Source organism: Eumetopias jubatus, unplaced genomic scaffold (genome assembly GCF_037043125.1).
Source record: "Eumetopias jubatus isolate StellerSeaLion01/CBP00866 unplaced genomic scaffold, mEumJub1_p1.0 scaffold_4, whole genome shotgun sequence".
NCBI lineage: Eukaryota > Metazoa > Chordata > Mammalia > Carnivora > Otariidae > Eumetopias > Eumetopias jubatus.
In genome coordinates this window covers 86,215,606-86,232,520 of record NW_028274810.1, presented here as the reverse complement: position 1 = coordinate 86,232,520, position 16,915 = coordinate 86,215,606, and the positions used below count along the sequence as shown (strand labels likewise).

The following is a 16,915-nucleotide window of genomic DNA, read 5'->3' as shown; positions in this document are numbered from 1 at the left end:
CTATTACAAATACTAAGTAATTTAATCTGAGTATTTTTCCTAATTATAAAGGGAGTAGATGTATGTTACAGAAAATGAAGAAAACATAGAAAGTAAAAGAAAAAAAATTGCACAGTCTCATTGCACAGAAAAAAAAATACAGGCAGTTCTTGCTTTTGTACGGGACTGTATTACCTGAAACCTGTGCATAATGCAACTATGTCCTTGCCTTACGTGGTTCTGTCATAACAGAGATCAAATCTGTAGTGCCTGTACTGCAACATTCACATTTTTCTTCCAAATTTTTCTTTATGTATATATTTTTAAAAAATATTAACTTGGCATATTATACTGCTTTTAGTTTTACATAATGCTTTTTTAATAAACTTTTCTCAAGATGCTCTATATTCTTTAAGATATTAAAGATATTTAAGATATTAAGAGTGTGAATTTATAAGAATATGATTTCTAAGTTTTCCATTCTATAGATACATTGCAATTTAACACACACCTTTCAATTCAAAATGTAGCCTGCTTCCAATCTTTTGCTGTTATAAATAATGCTGTGATGCGTATCTTGGTTTGAAAATTTGTGGGTATCTCTAATTAGTTCCATAGGATAAATCCCTAGAAGTGAAATTACTGGGGGAAATGGCATGAACATCCTTAAGGTTCTTAATAGTATTACCAAATCTCCATCTCACATCAGAGTTCTTTCAAAAGAAGCTGAATAGTGGCAGCTAAGGTAATCTTTTATGAGCTCCTAAAAATAAATGGGTGCCCCTTTCCTCCCACATGTTCACTGAGATCACTGGAAGTTAACCCTCGAATTCTCTTTCTGCCATTCCACTACATTTCTATGGAGTTCTTAAAAAGAATATGACCACTATTCCTTTACTTTTACAGACTGCTCACAGTATAAGCCTCCTAGATTTCCTCTAGTCTTTTCTTCTTTCATCAAGAGGAGGAACATTTTTAAATTTCAAACTCAACTCTGAGACACAGACTAAACTTACGAGCACTTCTGGAATTAAACAGACCTGGGTTCAATTCTAAACCCAGGCATTTCCTAATTGTATGACCTCAGGCTAGTCACTTGATCCTTCTCAGCCTGTTTCCTCATCTATAAAAAGGGATAATGCTACTGTTTACTCCCTAGGATTGTTCTAAGATTAAATAAGACAATACTGTAAAGCGTGAGGTACTTGTTCCCAGAATACTGCATGGTATATAATGCATTTCATAAACATTAGATATTATTATAACGAGATTTCCCAAAGCCCTGTTTACATCTGACATAAAATAACAGACTAGTTAATCTAATTTTAGTGCTAACAGGCAGCACTAAGATAAAATTGCCAAATCTTCACAAGAAGAAAGAAAGAGTATTTTATACTGAGTGAACACACTTTTAAAAAAAGTCATGTCTATGACTTCCTTAACAAGTTCTGAGAATATGCCACATCTACTATTCACATTGCCCCAACCTAAGTCTCCCTCCAGTAAGCTTCATATATTACTTAAGAGTCAGATTTAGCTGATTCTCTTTCTTTGAAATACTGATAGAAGAATTTATGAAACAAGTCTCCCTCACTCCCAAATATTAAACAAAACCAGATTAATGAAAGAGCCTGTTATTACCAATATTTCTTTACAATATAAACAGTTTCAAGTTTTTACCAAGGACCTATTATACAGAATTTTTTTTCTTTCTTTAATACAAGGGAAATGCAGTGATCATAAAAGATACCATAACATGCACATGGCACTATGTTAGGTATTCCATAATCTGAGATCAGAGATATAATAGTTTTATTAAATACTGAACAGCAGGAATGACCAACAGTTCAACAATGTCATAAATGGTTCTGGGCTTGCTAATAATGAATTTCAATCAAAACAGAAGGTAAAAAACTGATATAAAAATACTTACTTTATACTTGCTAGCTTTTACTAGTCAGCTGTTGAAAAATTAGCTTTAACATATGCACAAAGATGTAAGCACAAACATATTCACAGAGAATCCCATTTCCAAAAGGACTGCTCAGTCTTGGCTGGTTAAATATATAACAAATTTAAGATTTTAGTATACTGGCTAATACTGATGGGGAAACAAGAGCATTTCTGTTTGTCTTCTTCCATGAAGTTATCAACTACCACTATCATTAATATATAACCTGTTTCTAGTAGTTATCAGGAGCCAAGGCAAGCCTAAACTAAGAAAGCTGTCACTATCATAAAGGACTAGCCAAATGGGCCAGGTAAAGCAGGAATGTAGAAACCAAAAGCAGGCAACACCAATACATCCAGAATCTGTGGCGATCTGTTTAGAAGATCTAATTTCCAGCTAGTTTCAGTAAAGGCTACAGAGATATAATTTTATTAACATGCTGCATATGTGAAAATAATACAGTATTCTCTCAATTTTCTAACACTGGTTCTAGGAAACTAGAAAAGGGACAGTAAAGCACACTGCATATATCTATCAACTTACACACACAGAGAAAAATCAGCACAGATGTTAAGTGCTCAGAGAGTCTCAAACTGACTTCTAGTAAATCAATCTAATTCACAGTTCATGTCCAACATACCTAAAACCACAGAACAAACAAAGCACAAGATAAGGCTATATAAAATTGGGGATTCTCCTCATTCTAAGATGACTTGTTGGTTCAGCAGAGCAACAACTGATCAGTTTAGGAACGAGGGAGGAAAAGAGGGAGAAATTGACCAAAAAAAAAAGGAGAGTACACTATAAGGCATACTCTATCTGGATATTTAGATTACCGAGTTTTAGCAGGAAAATGAATCACCTCAAAATATATTTATTATGCTTATCTAACCATGGTAACATGTTTTATATAAAGAAATAGTAATTCCTCAAAGAGTTTCCCAAACACTTAAAGATTCCAAGCTTTATAGTCAAGATTTAGTACCTTGGAAATGGCTAAATCTTGGCAGAGACACAAATGAGTATTGAAAGTTATGATTTTATTTAATATGCAGCAAACATACTGTTGGAAAGTTACACACCCAGCTTCTATCAAACTTGTAACTGAGTAGGTACTCTGTAAAGAACAACCCATCATCTTTCAGCTTCCTGATTAGGCATACTTGATTTTTGGGGAAAGATCGAAGTTTCTGGGGGATAAAAATCAACACCCTCAGAAACTGCTTATAATAGAATGCCTTACCGAAAGGAGGTAGTCCATATGTTTGGGTTGCCTGAGGGTAGACAGCATAGGGTTGAGACTGCTGTAGTGTCTGGTACGGAGTCTGCCCAGGGTAAGCAGTTTCCGACACAGGAACTGAGAGGATATGTGCATAAGGTCTAGAAAAGTTCAAGAAAATAAAAACTTTCATGTGTGATTTATTTTTAATGAAAAACAGAGGAAATAGTTAATACCACTAAAAGCAAAAAATCAGCAATGAGGAGACTAACCTTCCACATACAATGTCTCTTACTACGGTCAGAAGGTAGAACTAATTTTTCCTTTCCAGATTTTACTATCACCTAAGAAACATTTTTATGGGAAATTTAGTAATTCCAAATATCCTCCCAAGGTCCAATTACTATGCTACAACCATTTGTGATATACTACATGCAAACTTGTAGATAGAATGAACGCCTAATGTAACCGAAAACTGGACAGATTGGGACTCAACATTTGGTTCTTATTCTCCACCCAGCCCTCTGGGCCAAACAAGTTCTAAGAGGGAGAGCAGGACTTGAGAGAGGGTTAGGCTGGCAGAGAAAAGGCAAGCAACCACTACACATCAAAGAACAGGGAGTAGGGGTGGGCCCCAATATCCCCAGATCAAGCCTACAAAACAGGAGCCAGATAACTAATAAAATCTGAGAAGTCCCAGGCAGGATTCAGAATCTCCCTACTGATGTTTAAGCCAGAGTATACTGCCATTAGTTGCAGCCAACCACATCAGGTTTAGCTAGGGAATTTGAATTCAGCAGTAAAACTTCTGGGACTTTAGCTAAATGACCTGGTCATTTCATCCATGCAATAAAATGGTCCCACGCTTTGTGCACTGAATATTTAGATACCAGTTATTTTATTTGGTATTATGCTGTACTTACAATGCAAGCGTTTTGTGTACCACATAAATCTGAACAATAAAAATATTCGGAGAAAGGAATGTTTCAGAAGGGGAAAATATTTTTTTCAGCTTTGGGGGAAAGGAAAATGAAGTAAGGCTATAAAGAAGCAGTATGTGAGCTGAGCAAATAAGACATGCAGAAATGGGAAAGAAAGGGTGTTCAAGGAAAAGAGAAAAACTCTGGCAAAGTTACAGAGGAAGGCAAACAGGGCTTAAGCCTATAAGGAGCATAGATTATATTAAAGGACATATATAAAGTGAAGGGGAGTAGCAAAAGAAGGAAAGATAGCAAAGACCTTGAATACCAGGCTGAGTTCAGACCAATCTGAAACAACTGGGAGTCACCGAAATTGCTGAGCAAAGAGTGACAAGATCAGAGCTGTTCTTGAATAAAGATTAGTTTGACACTCCTTTGTAAAATGGGTTAGAAGGGGTAGAAAGTTGAAGTAGAGTTAAAAAATAGCTATAATGCAATGGTTCACATAAGTGCTAAAGAGTTCTGAATTAAGAGAGAATGCATAGCTAATAAGGTGTCCTGAATGCAAAAGGTATGTAAATTATTTTTTGAATAGGCAGATGAATTTGGAAAAGCACCTCCATCTTCACATCTGTTCTTCTTAGCTAGATCTGAACCAAGAAATAGCTCAGGTTGTAGCTGTTAATCAAGTCACATGGGAATAATTTAAAATCTTTGTGACTTCAAATGGATTGATCTCCAGATATGTTAAAGATCATAATATCCTTTTTCCTGTAGTGTCTTTATAGCTCAAAGTATTTTCTTATTTCCTTCATGATGATCTCAGAGAATAGGTTCAGTCATTTCACAGAAGAAAATCATATGAAAACAACTGCTCCAATTGCTATTAGTGTTAAATACCAGATTAGAATTTGGAGAACTCATTGAATTGACCTTTTAGTTATTTGTTAACTGATGAAAAATTCAAAAGGTATAAACAAGCACAAAAAGAAAAAAAAATGCCAGTTTTCTTTTTATAAACAGTCCCATAGGTATCAGTCACCTCTGTTACCAATTCCTTTATGTGTTCTGCCTATGTAAGCACCTGGGAATACATCCAACTTCAATAAACACACTCACACGTATCTATCGACGTATGTGCAGGCTTACTCTTTATCAACGCCCATTTGCTAGTTTGGCATACACCCAGTTCTGTACCTGCTCATCTTGGAGATGATTAGCTTGTGGATCTTAAATGCTGATCTTACCTGTTGAAGGCCCAAAACGTTGCCTCTTAGTGACTTCAACCCGCTAAGCCTAACTTTAAGCCTAATTCTACTTTGAGGACATTCCTAAAGCAAGAAACTGAACAAAGATTAGGCTGAGAAGTCCCACTAGGAGGCTGGCTTGTGCTGTGTTTATTGATCTAGGAAGGTAGAGGAAAGAGAGAATGACCAGAGGTCAGTCACTGATATGCTTTGATCACGAACAGTATTTTTCATTTTCAGTGGCCATTCATTTACAGCAAGCTCCTGGGTAACAGTGATCTATTCCAGGCAACCATCTACTTTTTAAAAGCATTGTTACAAAGACTCTACATTTAGAGGGAATAAAAAAAGTGGAGTAGGGTCAGAAAACATGAGAGGTGAAATGAAGTTAAATGTCCACTTAATAATTTAAATATCAAATTAAATTTTGAAATGAACCTAGAGAAAAGGCATATAGATTTTTGAAATAATTATTGAACTTACTTTGCAGAATACATTTGTGAGGTATAATCATTGGATGAGCGAGGGATGTAATCGGTGCATGTCATAACTGAAAGAAAGATATCATCAGGTAAAAAGTTAGAACATTTCAAAAATGAAATGAGAAAATTGCATATCTCATTGTAGAGTCTTTCAAACTAAATAACAGATTACAGCTTGGACATGAGAAATTTAGAACGACTAAGCAGTAGAAAATCCCTCTCTCTTATAGTAATGGGTTTAGAGACTTTGAGACAGTAAAAGCCAGAATGTGGGGGGTATGGGAAAGAGCTGAAGGTTAGTACCAGTTGATCTCTATCTTTATCCATCACTGATCTAAAGCCACAGATGAAGTAACTTCCTAAGCTTTCACTGTGCTCACAGGCAAACTTAAAAAGCAAGATCCATAGCTAAGAAACCGCATTACACTTCTTCAGCTTATTCGTTCTCTGAGTGCTTCCACTCATGTGAATAAAAAGCCCTAAGAATGACTTGCAGGAAGACAGATTTGGGGGGGTGGGGAGTACTCCATTCTATTAGAAAATTGTTGCTACTGCTGTGTGCAATGCAGCAAAAGATGCAAGTATGCTTCCATACCACTATTTTTTCAGCTCTGTGGTGAAGGCTTTCAAGTTTGGCGAAGCAAAGACAGATCTGAGGAACTGATGTGATGCTCTGATGAACCATCAAGTAGAAACTTTCATAGCTAGTGTCCTCTTGACCCCTATGACTTCATCTAAAATAGCTGCTGTGAAGGTTTAACCCTCATGATTTCATCTGTAAATATTCAACTCAAGTCTGACAGGTAGCAGAATCCTATTCACTAGGCACTCTTTCAGTCCATGCTCTAGACAGAGTTATATCAGAAAGAACCTGTACCAGACCCCTGAACTGTCCAAGTACTTCCTTCAACATCTGAAAAGGAGGCTGTTCTACTATTAATAAGGATTAAGAGTAAAACCAACTAACTTTACGTCTAGCTGGGTTTCCTGAGTGTCTGAACTAAAAAGGGAACTCTGGTCAAGAGCACACAAGGGGCCAATTCATGGCCAATAGTAAGGCAAATTGACGTCTTGTCCACTGCCATTGTTCAAGGTCTTTAAAAATAATTACTGGAAATTTGTAGACCACATTCATCCATAATAATTTTGACAAAAATGAAAGAGATCTCAATTAGTCTAAAGTTCTTCACATCCATCACAGAGAATATAACTTTATTTGAATTCTGCATGATGGTTCCTTCCCTGCTGACAACTACTTTCCAAACCCAAACCCTTTTCCTCCTCTGATTTAATTCTAGAAGAGATTGACAAAACATCCTGGGAGATTTAGGCTGATACTTACTTCTTTAAAGAATGAATGAGGCTTTATCTTTGCAGTACTTAGGAACCGTGAAAGGATTATAAACAGTCAGGGCATAATACTGCTATAATATTAGAATTAGCAGCAGTGGAGATGAGGTGCAAACTTGAAATACATTCTGAAGGTAAAACAGGACATTCTGATGGATCTGTACGTAAGGAATGAGGAAAACGGGAACATGGGATAATTTCTATGTTTTCGGCTTAAGAAACTGGAGGGACAGTGAAACCACTTCCTAAGATGGGGCAGTTTGGGAAAAGAAGAGATTTGAGGGGGGCTAAGGGAATAAAAAGCTTTCCCACATTTTTTTTTAAAGATTTTATTTATTTATTTGTCAGGGAGAGTGAGCAAGCACAAGTAGGGGGAGCAGCAGGCAGAGGGAGAGAGAGAAGCAGGCTCCCTGCTGAGCAAGGAGCCTGATGTGGGACTTGATCCCAGGACCCTGGAATCATGATCTGAGCCGAAGGCAGATGCTTAACCAACTGAGCCACCCAGGTATCCCAAAAGCTTTCCCACATTTTAAGTATGACTTTCCTTTCAGATATCTAAGTTGTGATGTCAAATAGGCAGTTGGATATACAAATGAAATCAGGGGAGAAGTCAAACTGGAAATATAAATTTGGAATTCATCAGCAATGTATACAATATTTAAAGTAATGTAGTGGATGAGAGAATGCAGAAAGAGAAAAGAATGCTGGACTAGAAATAAATCCTGAGGCCCAACATTCAGAGTTCAGGCAGAGGAAGAAGGACCAACAAAAGAGAAAGGTGGGAGGAAAAGTGGTGAGAGGCAGAATATGAGAAGAAACATCCAGTAGATGTTCCACTACTCTCAGAATAAGTGCAAGTTAACTAATGACCTTGAGAGGAGCAATTTCACTGGAAGAGTGGTGACAGAAGCTAAATTTGAGAGGGCTGAAGAATGAATGGGAGACAAGAAAACAAGAAAGGGCAACTCTTTCCAGAAGTTCCAATGGCTCATGGAAAAAAGAAAAGGTCTGTAACTAGTGGGGAACATGGAGCCAAAGGAGGATTTTGTTTGTGTTTTAAAATGGCAGATACGGGCGCCTGGGTGGCTCAACTGGCTAAGCGACTGCCTTTGGCTCAGGTCATGATCCCAGAGTCCCGGGATTGAGTCCCGTGTCGGGCTCCCTGCTCAGCAGGGAGTCTGCTTCTCCCTCTGACCCTACCGCCTCTTGTGCTCTCTCTCTCTCAAATAAATAAAATCTTTAAAAAACAAACAAACAAACAAATAAATAAATAAAATGGCAGATACTCCTGTGCGCTTACGTGGATCCTCAAAAGCCTTCCCTGTTCTTGTGGTGGAAGGAGATTGGACCACAGGATTGCAGGCAAAAGAGCCCCAACAATGAGGAATAGATGCTATTCCTGCAACACCACAAGCCAAAGAACAATCTAATCAAAATTCGTAAAGGACCTTATACAATTTGCCCTAAGTTCTTATTGTGAGAAAAGTGAAATCATTGCGACAATGAAGAATGGGGATCAAACATGTCTAAACCTAGATGTGAAAGAACTGATTCAAGAGTGGGAAAAACAGGTCAGCCAAAAGAAAAAGCAAAAGAAAGGGAAACGATATCAAAAAAGCAAGAAAGTTTTAAAAGTTAAAAAATCTCAACATCCTCATCAAAAGACCACATAAGCAACCACTTTACCAACAAGTGTTTTGTGTTAAAAAGGTTCTTTTTAATTATACTGAAATAATTCCAAAAGGGGATGGCGTCCTAATACAATAAGCTTTTTTTTTTTGACTAGAAAAGTTTAAACATTGTTGTGAAATTATAAGTAAAGCTAGACAGTTGCTTTTAAAATCCAAATGTTAATAAAAAAAAAAATGGCAGGTACTGTGTCATGTCTCTTTACTGACAGGAAGGATTAAGAAGAGAAGAAGAATGTGATGATGCAGGTGCAGTCTTAGTTAAGACAATACCAAAGTCCTTGTGGAGGGTAAGAAAGGGTTAGCTACAGAGCCCAAATAAAAGGTCCTACTGTTGACAGGAGCAAGAATACTATTTCCGTCCTGGTAAGAATGAAGCAAGAAAACATGGGTACAAATGCAGGTAGGCTTGATGATTTGGTGGTGGTGGGAGGATAAGGAGGTTTCTTGTCTGACAACTTCTATTTGCAATAGAGCTGTCGGTTAAGAATGACGAAAGGTAAGTGAGGATATGGGTACTTGAAGAGGAAAGTAAGTGCTGTGAAATATCAAAAGGTAAAATTCATTAGGGAAATGTAGTAGGATTTCCAAGCATGCTGGGTGCCTACTTGAGGCCTTGTGAGTAGTAAGTCAGCTAGGTATATATTTTATCCAATAATGTTTAGCTATGTGAATGCACGTAAAGGGCAGATGGAGAGTATTAAATTAGGACTGGGGTTTAGCAAGGAGAGTACAAGAGGCAAAGTTATCAAAGGTATTTGTAAGGGAACAATTATAATAAACAGCCACAAGAATCCATATGGAGTAAGAAGGGCCATAAAGGCCGACAGATATGATGACAGGTATTGGACAGGTCATCTACATGGATTTTGAAATCACCAAGAAGAGTAAGAGTTTGGATGGAGAAGAAAACCAAGAAGACCTAGTCTTTAAAGAGCAAAATGACTAGGAGTTCAGAAAGGTAGAGGAGGCATAAATATAAACTTCAAAGGAACTGGAGTTTTTGGAGGGAAAAAGAGAAAGAGAAATGGTCTGGAAGGAGCAAGAAGACTCAACTTACTTCCTGGCCCTGGAATATATAAGACACAGGTCTTTTTCTTGGGGATGAGTGGGACATTAAAAAAATCAGAGACTTTTCCCTGATTAGAGCAGTTTCTCACAGTCCGGACAGTTTCTCATATGCATCAGAATCACCTAGCTATCTTCTTGAAAATGTAGATTCCCATCCATATCAGATCTGATCTGAATGATAATCTCTGAAAATGAGGCCAGAATTCTACATTACAAACAAGCACTCCAGATGATTCTTAAGTACACTAAGAGCTGGAGAACCACTAGAATAGTACCTTTGAGGAAATAATATACATAGCTCAAAATACACTATTTCCTTCCTTCCCCTGTCCTTTTTTTTAAAGACATATCATTTTCTAATACATGGAAGTACGTCAAGTTAAGCATAACCATTTAAGAGAAGAAAAATCCCCTAAACAAGTGTCTTTTTAAAAAGTGTCTTATACAAATTTATTCTTTTAAAGTATGTGGTAAAATATGGAGAAGCACTGATATTTAGTTCCAGGGATGACTATTTGTCCTATGGAGGCAACCTGGGGGCATATGTGGGTATGCTAGAGAAAACTTACATTTCTGCAAAAAAAAAAACAAACCCAGAACACTCGACAAACTTTTGTCCATTATATGAAAGTATCTTTTCTATAGGAGAAAGCAGGCTGGTGAGTGGAGGATGTATCTTATTGGGCTGGATCTCTCCCAGGGCCCAGTATCAATTTTGGGCTCTTAAGGGGATTACTTTTCTTTTTTGGCACAGATGGATAGGTACAGTCATTTGGTTATTAGAAGGTGGAGAAACATCAGTGTCTCTGGAGGAGCAGTTAGAGGTTGGCCCACAAACTTTTCTGATTTTGAGTAAGGCAGTAATACCTTTAGAACATCCAACTTCGGAACAAAACAAAAATAAAATCACCAAGTGTGACTCCTCAGGTAAATGGATTCCATGAGATTTTCTTCCTCAGCTGGTATGTCAAATAAAGCTTATATGAGAGCATAAGGATGAAAACACACACACACGGACAGGAAAGGCTTGTGGATATATGGGACAAACAAGTCAATCGGTGAAAACCAATTATAAAAGAACAGCATCACCCATATATAGGAATACCTCTTTCATCATGCATAGAATATAGTACTTACTTTCCTCTGACATGGTCAGGTTTGAAGCAAGGCTTGAAGTTTCAGGTTTCTGATCACTGACTTCAGGGCTGCTCACTTGACTGAGAGAACCAAAATGAATACACATTAGCCCCTCATGGACTTGCTGTGTTGCTAAAAGTGATTACGTCAAACCCATTTCTCTCCCTAGGCTATACAAGTAAGAGGAAAAGTAAGTCTTCTCCATGGTATCATTATTCTAAAACAAACAAACAAAAAAACCAAACCAAACTGCGCTGTCACTTTGTTTCCAAAGTTCCACAGGAAAGTGGACAGTCTGATTTCAGAGAGTGGTTCTCATAACTACTTGAGAAGTTTTTCTCAAATTACACATGCTTGCTTCCAAGAAGGGGGTTCTGAACCTTAAAATTGTTCATTCTACTGTATTTCTCTTTTCCTCCAATTAAAAAATTTTTTTAAATTTGTTATCATATCCCCTGAGCAATATCTTTTTTTAAGTTATAAGGAGAACTCAGAAATTACAAAAGGTAAATCACATAAACTGGGAGAACAAATCATTATGTTAGACACTTTAATGATGGCAAAATTCTCACTGGAATTCTGGAATGGAGATTTTACTAACTTTCATCCCTCACAATGTCCTCCTTCTTCCTTCTACCTTACTTTCTACTCTCCAGTTATTCTCTCAATTACCAGGATAGCATAGTGGTTAAGGGTACAGATTCTTGAGTTAGATTGCTTGCATTCACATTCTACTCTGCCAAAAGTAGCTTAATGACTTGGGCTGAACTTCTTTGTACCCCAGTTTCAACTGTCAAAGAGGGACAATAACAGAGTCTAACACATAGGGTTGTTATACGGATTAATGAGCTAATATATGAAAAGTACTTAGAGACTAGAACAGAGTAAATGCAATATAACCATAGCCGTTATTATTATATTACAACTTCACCCCAGCCCAGGCATCCTTCCCACATTCATTTTCCTTAGAAAGAAATCTGCTTTGCTATTCTATACTCCAGGGAGAAGTGAACACTGTACCAGAGGCTCCATATATCTCCAAAGATAAGACTAATAAAAGGTAAGAGTAGTTTCTACACAGTAAAATTTTAAAAGAAATGTTATTTATATAAAAAATACACAGCATCAAAATTCTTAAAGCTCTCATCTCTTTTCTGAATGGACCTCTAATATTCAAGTATAATATCAAGATTTTCCCCCCGATATATTCTGAATTTTCAAACAATTTTTCCTCAGATGTAATTAACTTTTTTTTAAGTTTATTTATTTATTTTAGTAATCTCTACACCCAGCAGGGGCTTGAACTCAGCACTGAGATCAAGAGTTGCATGCTCTTCTGACTAAGCCAGCCAGGTGGCCCTGTAATTAACTTTTATTTATTTATTTTTCTTAAGTAGGCTCTATGCCCAATGTGGGGCTTGAACTCATGAACCTGAGATCAAGAGTCGCATGCTCTACCAACTAAGCCAGCCAGGCACATCTGTAATTATTATTATTATTTTTTTAGATTTTATTTATTTATTTATTTGAGAGAGAGAGAGACACACACACAGCATGAAAGGGGAGAGGGTCAGAGGGAGAAGCAGGCTCCCCGCTGAGCCAGGAGCCCAATTTGGGATCCGATCCCAGGACTTTGGGATCATGACCCGAGCCGAAGGCAGTTGCTTAACCAACTGAGCCACCCATACGTCCCTCTGTAATTAATTTTTAAAGCTTAGTCCCCAGATGATGTTTATCTATTTACTCAAATGCCTGTATTTTTGGAATAGCATTTAATGTACTCACCAAGATGTGACTATGGGAAATGAAGAGTAAGGGGAAGAAATCATACTGAGTAGTTATATCAATGTTTCCCAAACTGGCCTAGTATTATAATTATCTGAATAATTGGTGAAAATACAGACTTCTGGTCATGCCTACTTAAATACGATTCACAGGAGAAGGGTATAAAACTAGACAAGAACTTCACATTCCTGACTACAATGACTGTTTTGTCTTCTGTGTATACCTGGATAAGTCTGGGGTTCACTGTTATACCCACTGATGGAAGACTATTTCTAGACCCTGTAACTTAGAAGGTATATTTGTATAATCTGGTATACAACGGTATAAAATCCTATGGTCCTGGAATCTTATGTTATAGCAAAATCCCCTACGTATTCAACTGAGTGTCTAGAGATTCAATAGAAACAACAGTGCTAATGGGGTGCCTGGGTGCCTCAGTCAGTTGAGTGTCCGACTCTTGATTTCAGCTCAGGTTATGGTATCAGGGTCCTGAGATTGAGCCCTGTGTCGGGCTCTGCACTTAGCAGGGAGGAGTCTGCTGGAGATTCTCTCTCCTTCTTCCTTTGCCTTACCCCGTACTTGCATGCTCTCTCTCAAATAAATAATCTTAAAAAAAAAAAAGAAAGAACAGTGCCAATACAGCAAATTGACTAGCACTTTGTTAAACATTTAAAATTATTTTATCTAGGAAAACAAAACATTCTGTATTGCCTCAAAATTTAATTATTTTCAGTAATATAAACATAAATTTTGCTCAACAGTGTATATATGATGAAAAAAAAATATGTTCCAAAAAACAGAAACACCCAAACTCCAAAAAGTGAGCATCACGAATACCTGATTCTCATTCAATAGAACTCTTGTCAATAATCAATACAATCAACCAATGCATGAATAAACAAAATTAGGTATGGACATACAATGGAATATTATTCAGCCTTAAAAAGGAAGGAAATTCTGATACCTGCTAGGACACAGATGAACCCTGAAGACATTGCACTAAACAGAACAAACCAGTCACAGAAAGATAAACACTGTATGATTTCACTAATATAAGGTACTTAGAGGGCGCCTGGGTGGCTCAGTTGGTTAAGCGACTGCCTTTGGCTCAGGTCATGATCCTGGAGTCCCGGGATCGAGTCCCATATCAGGCTCCCTGCTCAGCGGGGAGTCTGCTTCTCCCTCTGACCCTCTTTCCTCTTGTGCTCTCTGTCTCTCATTCTCTCTCTCTCAAATAAATAAATAAAATCTTTAAAAAAAAAAAAATAAGGTACTTAGAGTAGTCAAAATCAGAGACAGAAAGTAGTGTGGTGGTTGCCAGGAGTTAGAGAACAGGGAAGCAGAAAGCTGTTATTTAATGAATACAGATTTTCAGTTTGGGAAGATGAAAAAAGTTCTGGAGATGGATGGTGGTGATGGTTGCATAACAGTGTGAGTGCAATAATGTCATGAATTATACATCTAAAAATGAATGAAATGGTGAATTTTATGTTATGTATATTTTATCATAATAAAGAAACTGAAGGAGAGAGAAGGGATAACTGCAGGAAAAGATGAAGGTGGTAGGTTCCATAATGTAACTGGAAGGGTCAGCTTTACAAATAAACAGAGGAATTAACTTCATTGTAGAGAAGCAGATAAATGGGTAGATTTGGTGACAGGCAAATGAGGTAGTTCCTATCTAATTGTTTCTAATTTCTCTTTGAATTGGGGAGCAAGATCCCCAGCTGAGTGAAAGGGAACAGAGTGGAGGGGAGGTGAGATGAAAGGAAGGGGAGGAACCAGGAGGCAAGGAGGCAAGGAGGAAGGAAGGGAGGGAGGGAGGGAGGAAAGGAGGCAAAGAAAGTTAATTTTAGAGACTAGGGAATAAAACACAGCAGGAAGGGTGGCTGGACCACCAAGAGTTAGTTTAAGTGCCTGTTTGAGATGTAATTATAAATGAAAACAGATCAGCACAGTTTGGTGTTTTTCTCTCACAAAGTTCAGGTGATTGGAAATAAGCATGGAATAAGTGGATAGTTGGTTTAACCAGGGTTGTGGTTTTGCTAAAGAAGGGGAAAAGAAGTTAAAAGGAGAAGTCCCTCACAAAATATTTGTAATGGACTGGTTAAATTAATAGATCTTATAATTTAAACAGCATAAGAAAGATACCAGTCTTTTTTTTTTCGTGGGAAGGGTCAATGGTTAAGAATGAAAATATGATAGCTCATTTAACGGAAAGTGCACAGGAAGATAACACATGGCTAGTGTGGGAGTAGATACATGAGCTGGAATGCAGTGTGTGGTACTAAAATAGTAAGATTCTGGAAATTAAGATGTTAGAGGTGATGTAGTTACTGCTTCACAGACAAACAACAGGAAGTAAGAACTGTGGAAAACAAAACCATGGCATTGTGGAAGCAAGAGTATGAGGTACAAAGAAGCTGCCTCTTGGGCGCCTGGGTGGCTCAGCTGGTTAAGTGACTGCCTTCGGCTCAGGTCATGATCCCGGAGTCCCAGGATCGAGTCCCGCATCGGGCTCCCTGCTCGGCAGGGAGTCTGCTTCTCCCTCTGACCCTCCCCCCTCTCATGTGCTCTCTCTCTCTCTCTCTCTCTCACTCTCTCTCAAATAAATAAATAAAATCTTAAAAAAAAAAAAATCTGCCTCTTGTCTAAAGGGAGTGGAGCAAATGATTAAGGCATCCCATATCCATTTGGTAATTAACACCAAATCCCTTGGATTTCCCTTATTTCTGCTTATTCTTCCCATTCTGTATACGGTACATCTGACTGAAGAATATTTACTGTCATGTCTCTTCCATATATCACAGGACCTGACAGATAACTGAGTTCAGGACATATTATTGAATAAATAATGAATGAATAAGAAAAAAATCAGTGCTTAATTTGTTTCAAGGACAAACTATTGGAAGGAAATTTTCATCTTAAACCAAGTAATTTCAAAACATAAAGACTGAGATGCTAAAATTCAAGAAGTGAGTAGTCAACCCAAAACCCATATACTAATCAGCATATGAAAAAAAAGTTAGTAGATATTAAAAAGAAATTGAATTTTACATACCTTAAAGTTTGCTCTCCTGATTCCTGCATCTTGGCTTTTTTCACCTGCAAAAATTAATATACAAAGGCATCAATATAGTGATCTGCTTTTGAAATCATCTAGCTATTCAAATGGCAGGCCAATATTAATAAATTACAGGGTGACTGTTTCATTTTGTTTTGCTTAGATTTAATTAACCTTTGTTATATTTTAGAGTTAGAGATGGACTTGTTTTTCACATGAGCTCTTTTCTTTTTAATGAAAAAAGTGTTTTTCAGATTCAACGTAAAATGTTTACCAGATTTTTACTCAAGATAAAATGTTTATCAGAGGGATGCCTCGGTGGCTCAGTTGGTTAAGTGTATGCCTTTGGCTCGGGCCATGATCCCAGGGTGTGGGGATCAAGCCACATTGGGCTCCCTGCTCAGTGGGAAGCCTGCTTGTGCTAGTGCGCGTGCGCACTGGCTCTGTCAAATAAATAAATAAAAATCTTTAAAAAAATGTTTATCAGAATCAAGTATCCAAACGTGGATACAAACTAGTTGGTTTTAATTTTTAACAGACACATAATTATATTATCCAACAGTAAGCAAAGCAATCTCAATATCATCTACTCATTTATTAATTTATTAAACAGGAATGTCTTTATACCTAAATTATTTACATGCCAAAAATAAAGATAAATTCTTGGGGCGCCTGGGTGGCTCAGTTGGTTAAGCGACTGCCTTTGGCTCAGGTCATGATCCTGGAGTCCCAGGATCGAGTCCCGCATCGGGCTCCCTGCTGCTCAGCAGGGAGTCTGCTTCTCCCTCTGACCTTCCTCTCTCTCATGCTCTCTACCATTCTCTCTCTCTCTCTCAATAAATAAATAAAAATCTTAAAAAAAATAAAGATAAATTCTTATCAGGTTATGAGAAATTTTTTAAAAAGATATTACTTATTTATTTTGAAAGAGAGAGAGAGGGAAGGGGGAGACGGGGGGGGGCAGAGGGAGAGGGAGAGAAAAACTCAAGGGGAGTGCTCACCTCGATCCCACGACCCATGAG

General features: G+C 37.5%; 1 protein-coding gene across 7 annotated transcripts in view; it reads right to left on the bottom strand.

Annotated features, from left to right (window-relative positions):
- EYA3 (EYA transcriptional coactivator and phosphatase 3) overlaps positions 1 to 16,915 on the bottom strand; it is a 122,898-nt gene that overhangs the window by 44,155 nt on the left and 61,828 nt on the right. For all 7 annotated transcript variants that reach the window (XM_088022539.1, XM_088022540.1, XM_028113625.2 and 4 more), the window contains 4 exons: positions 15,891 to 15,934; positions 11,045 to 11,124; positions 5,800 to 5,866; positions 3,174 to 3,310 (listed from right to left, as the gene is read on the bottom strand). In XM_088022539.1, the coding sequence (XP_087878665.1) occupies positions 3,174 to 3,310; positions 5,800 to 5,866; positions 11,045 to 11,124; positions 15,891 to 15,934 (328 nt within the window). The remainder of the gene's footprint in view (positions 1 to 3,173; positions 3,311 to 5,799; positions 5,867 to 11,044; positions 11,125 to 15,890; positions 15,935 to 16,915) is intronic.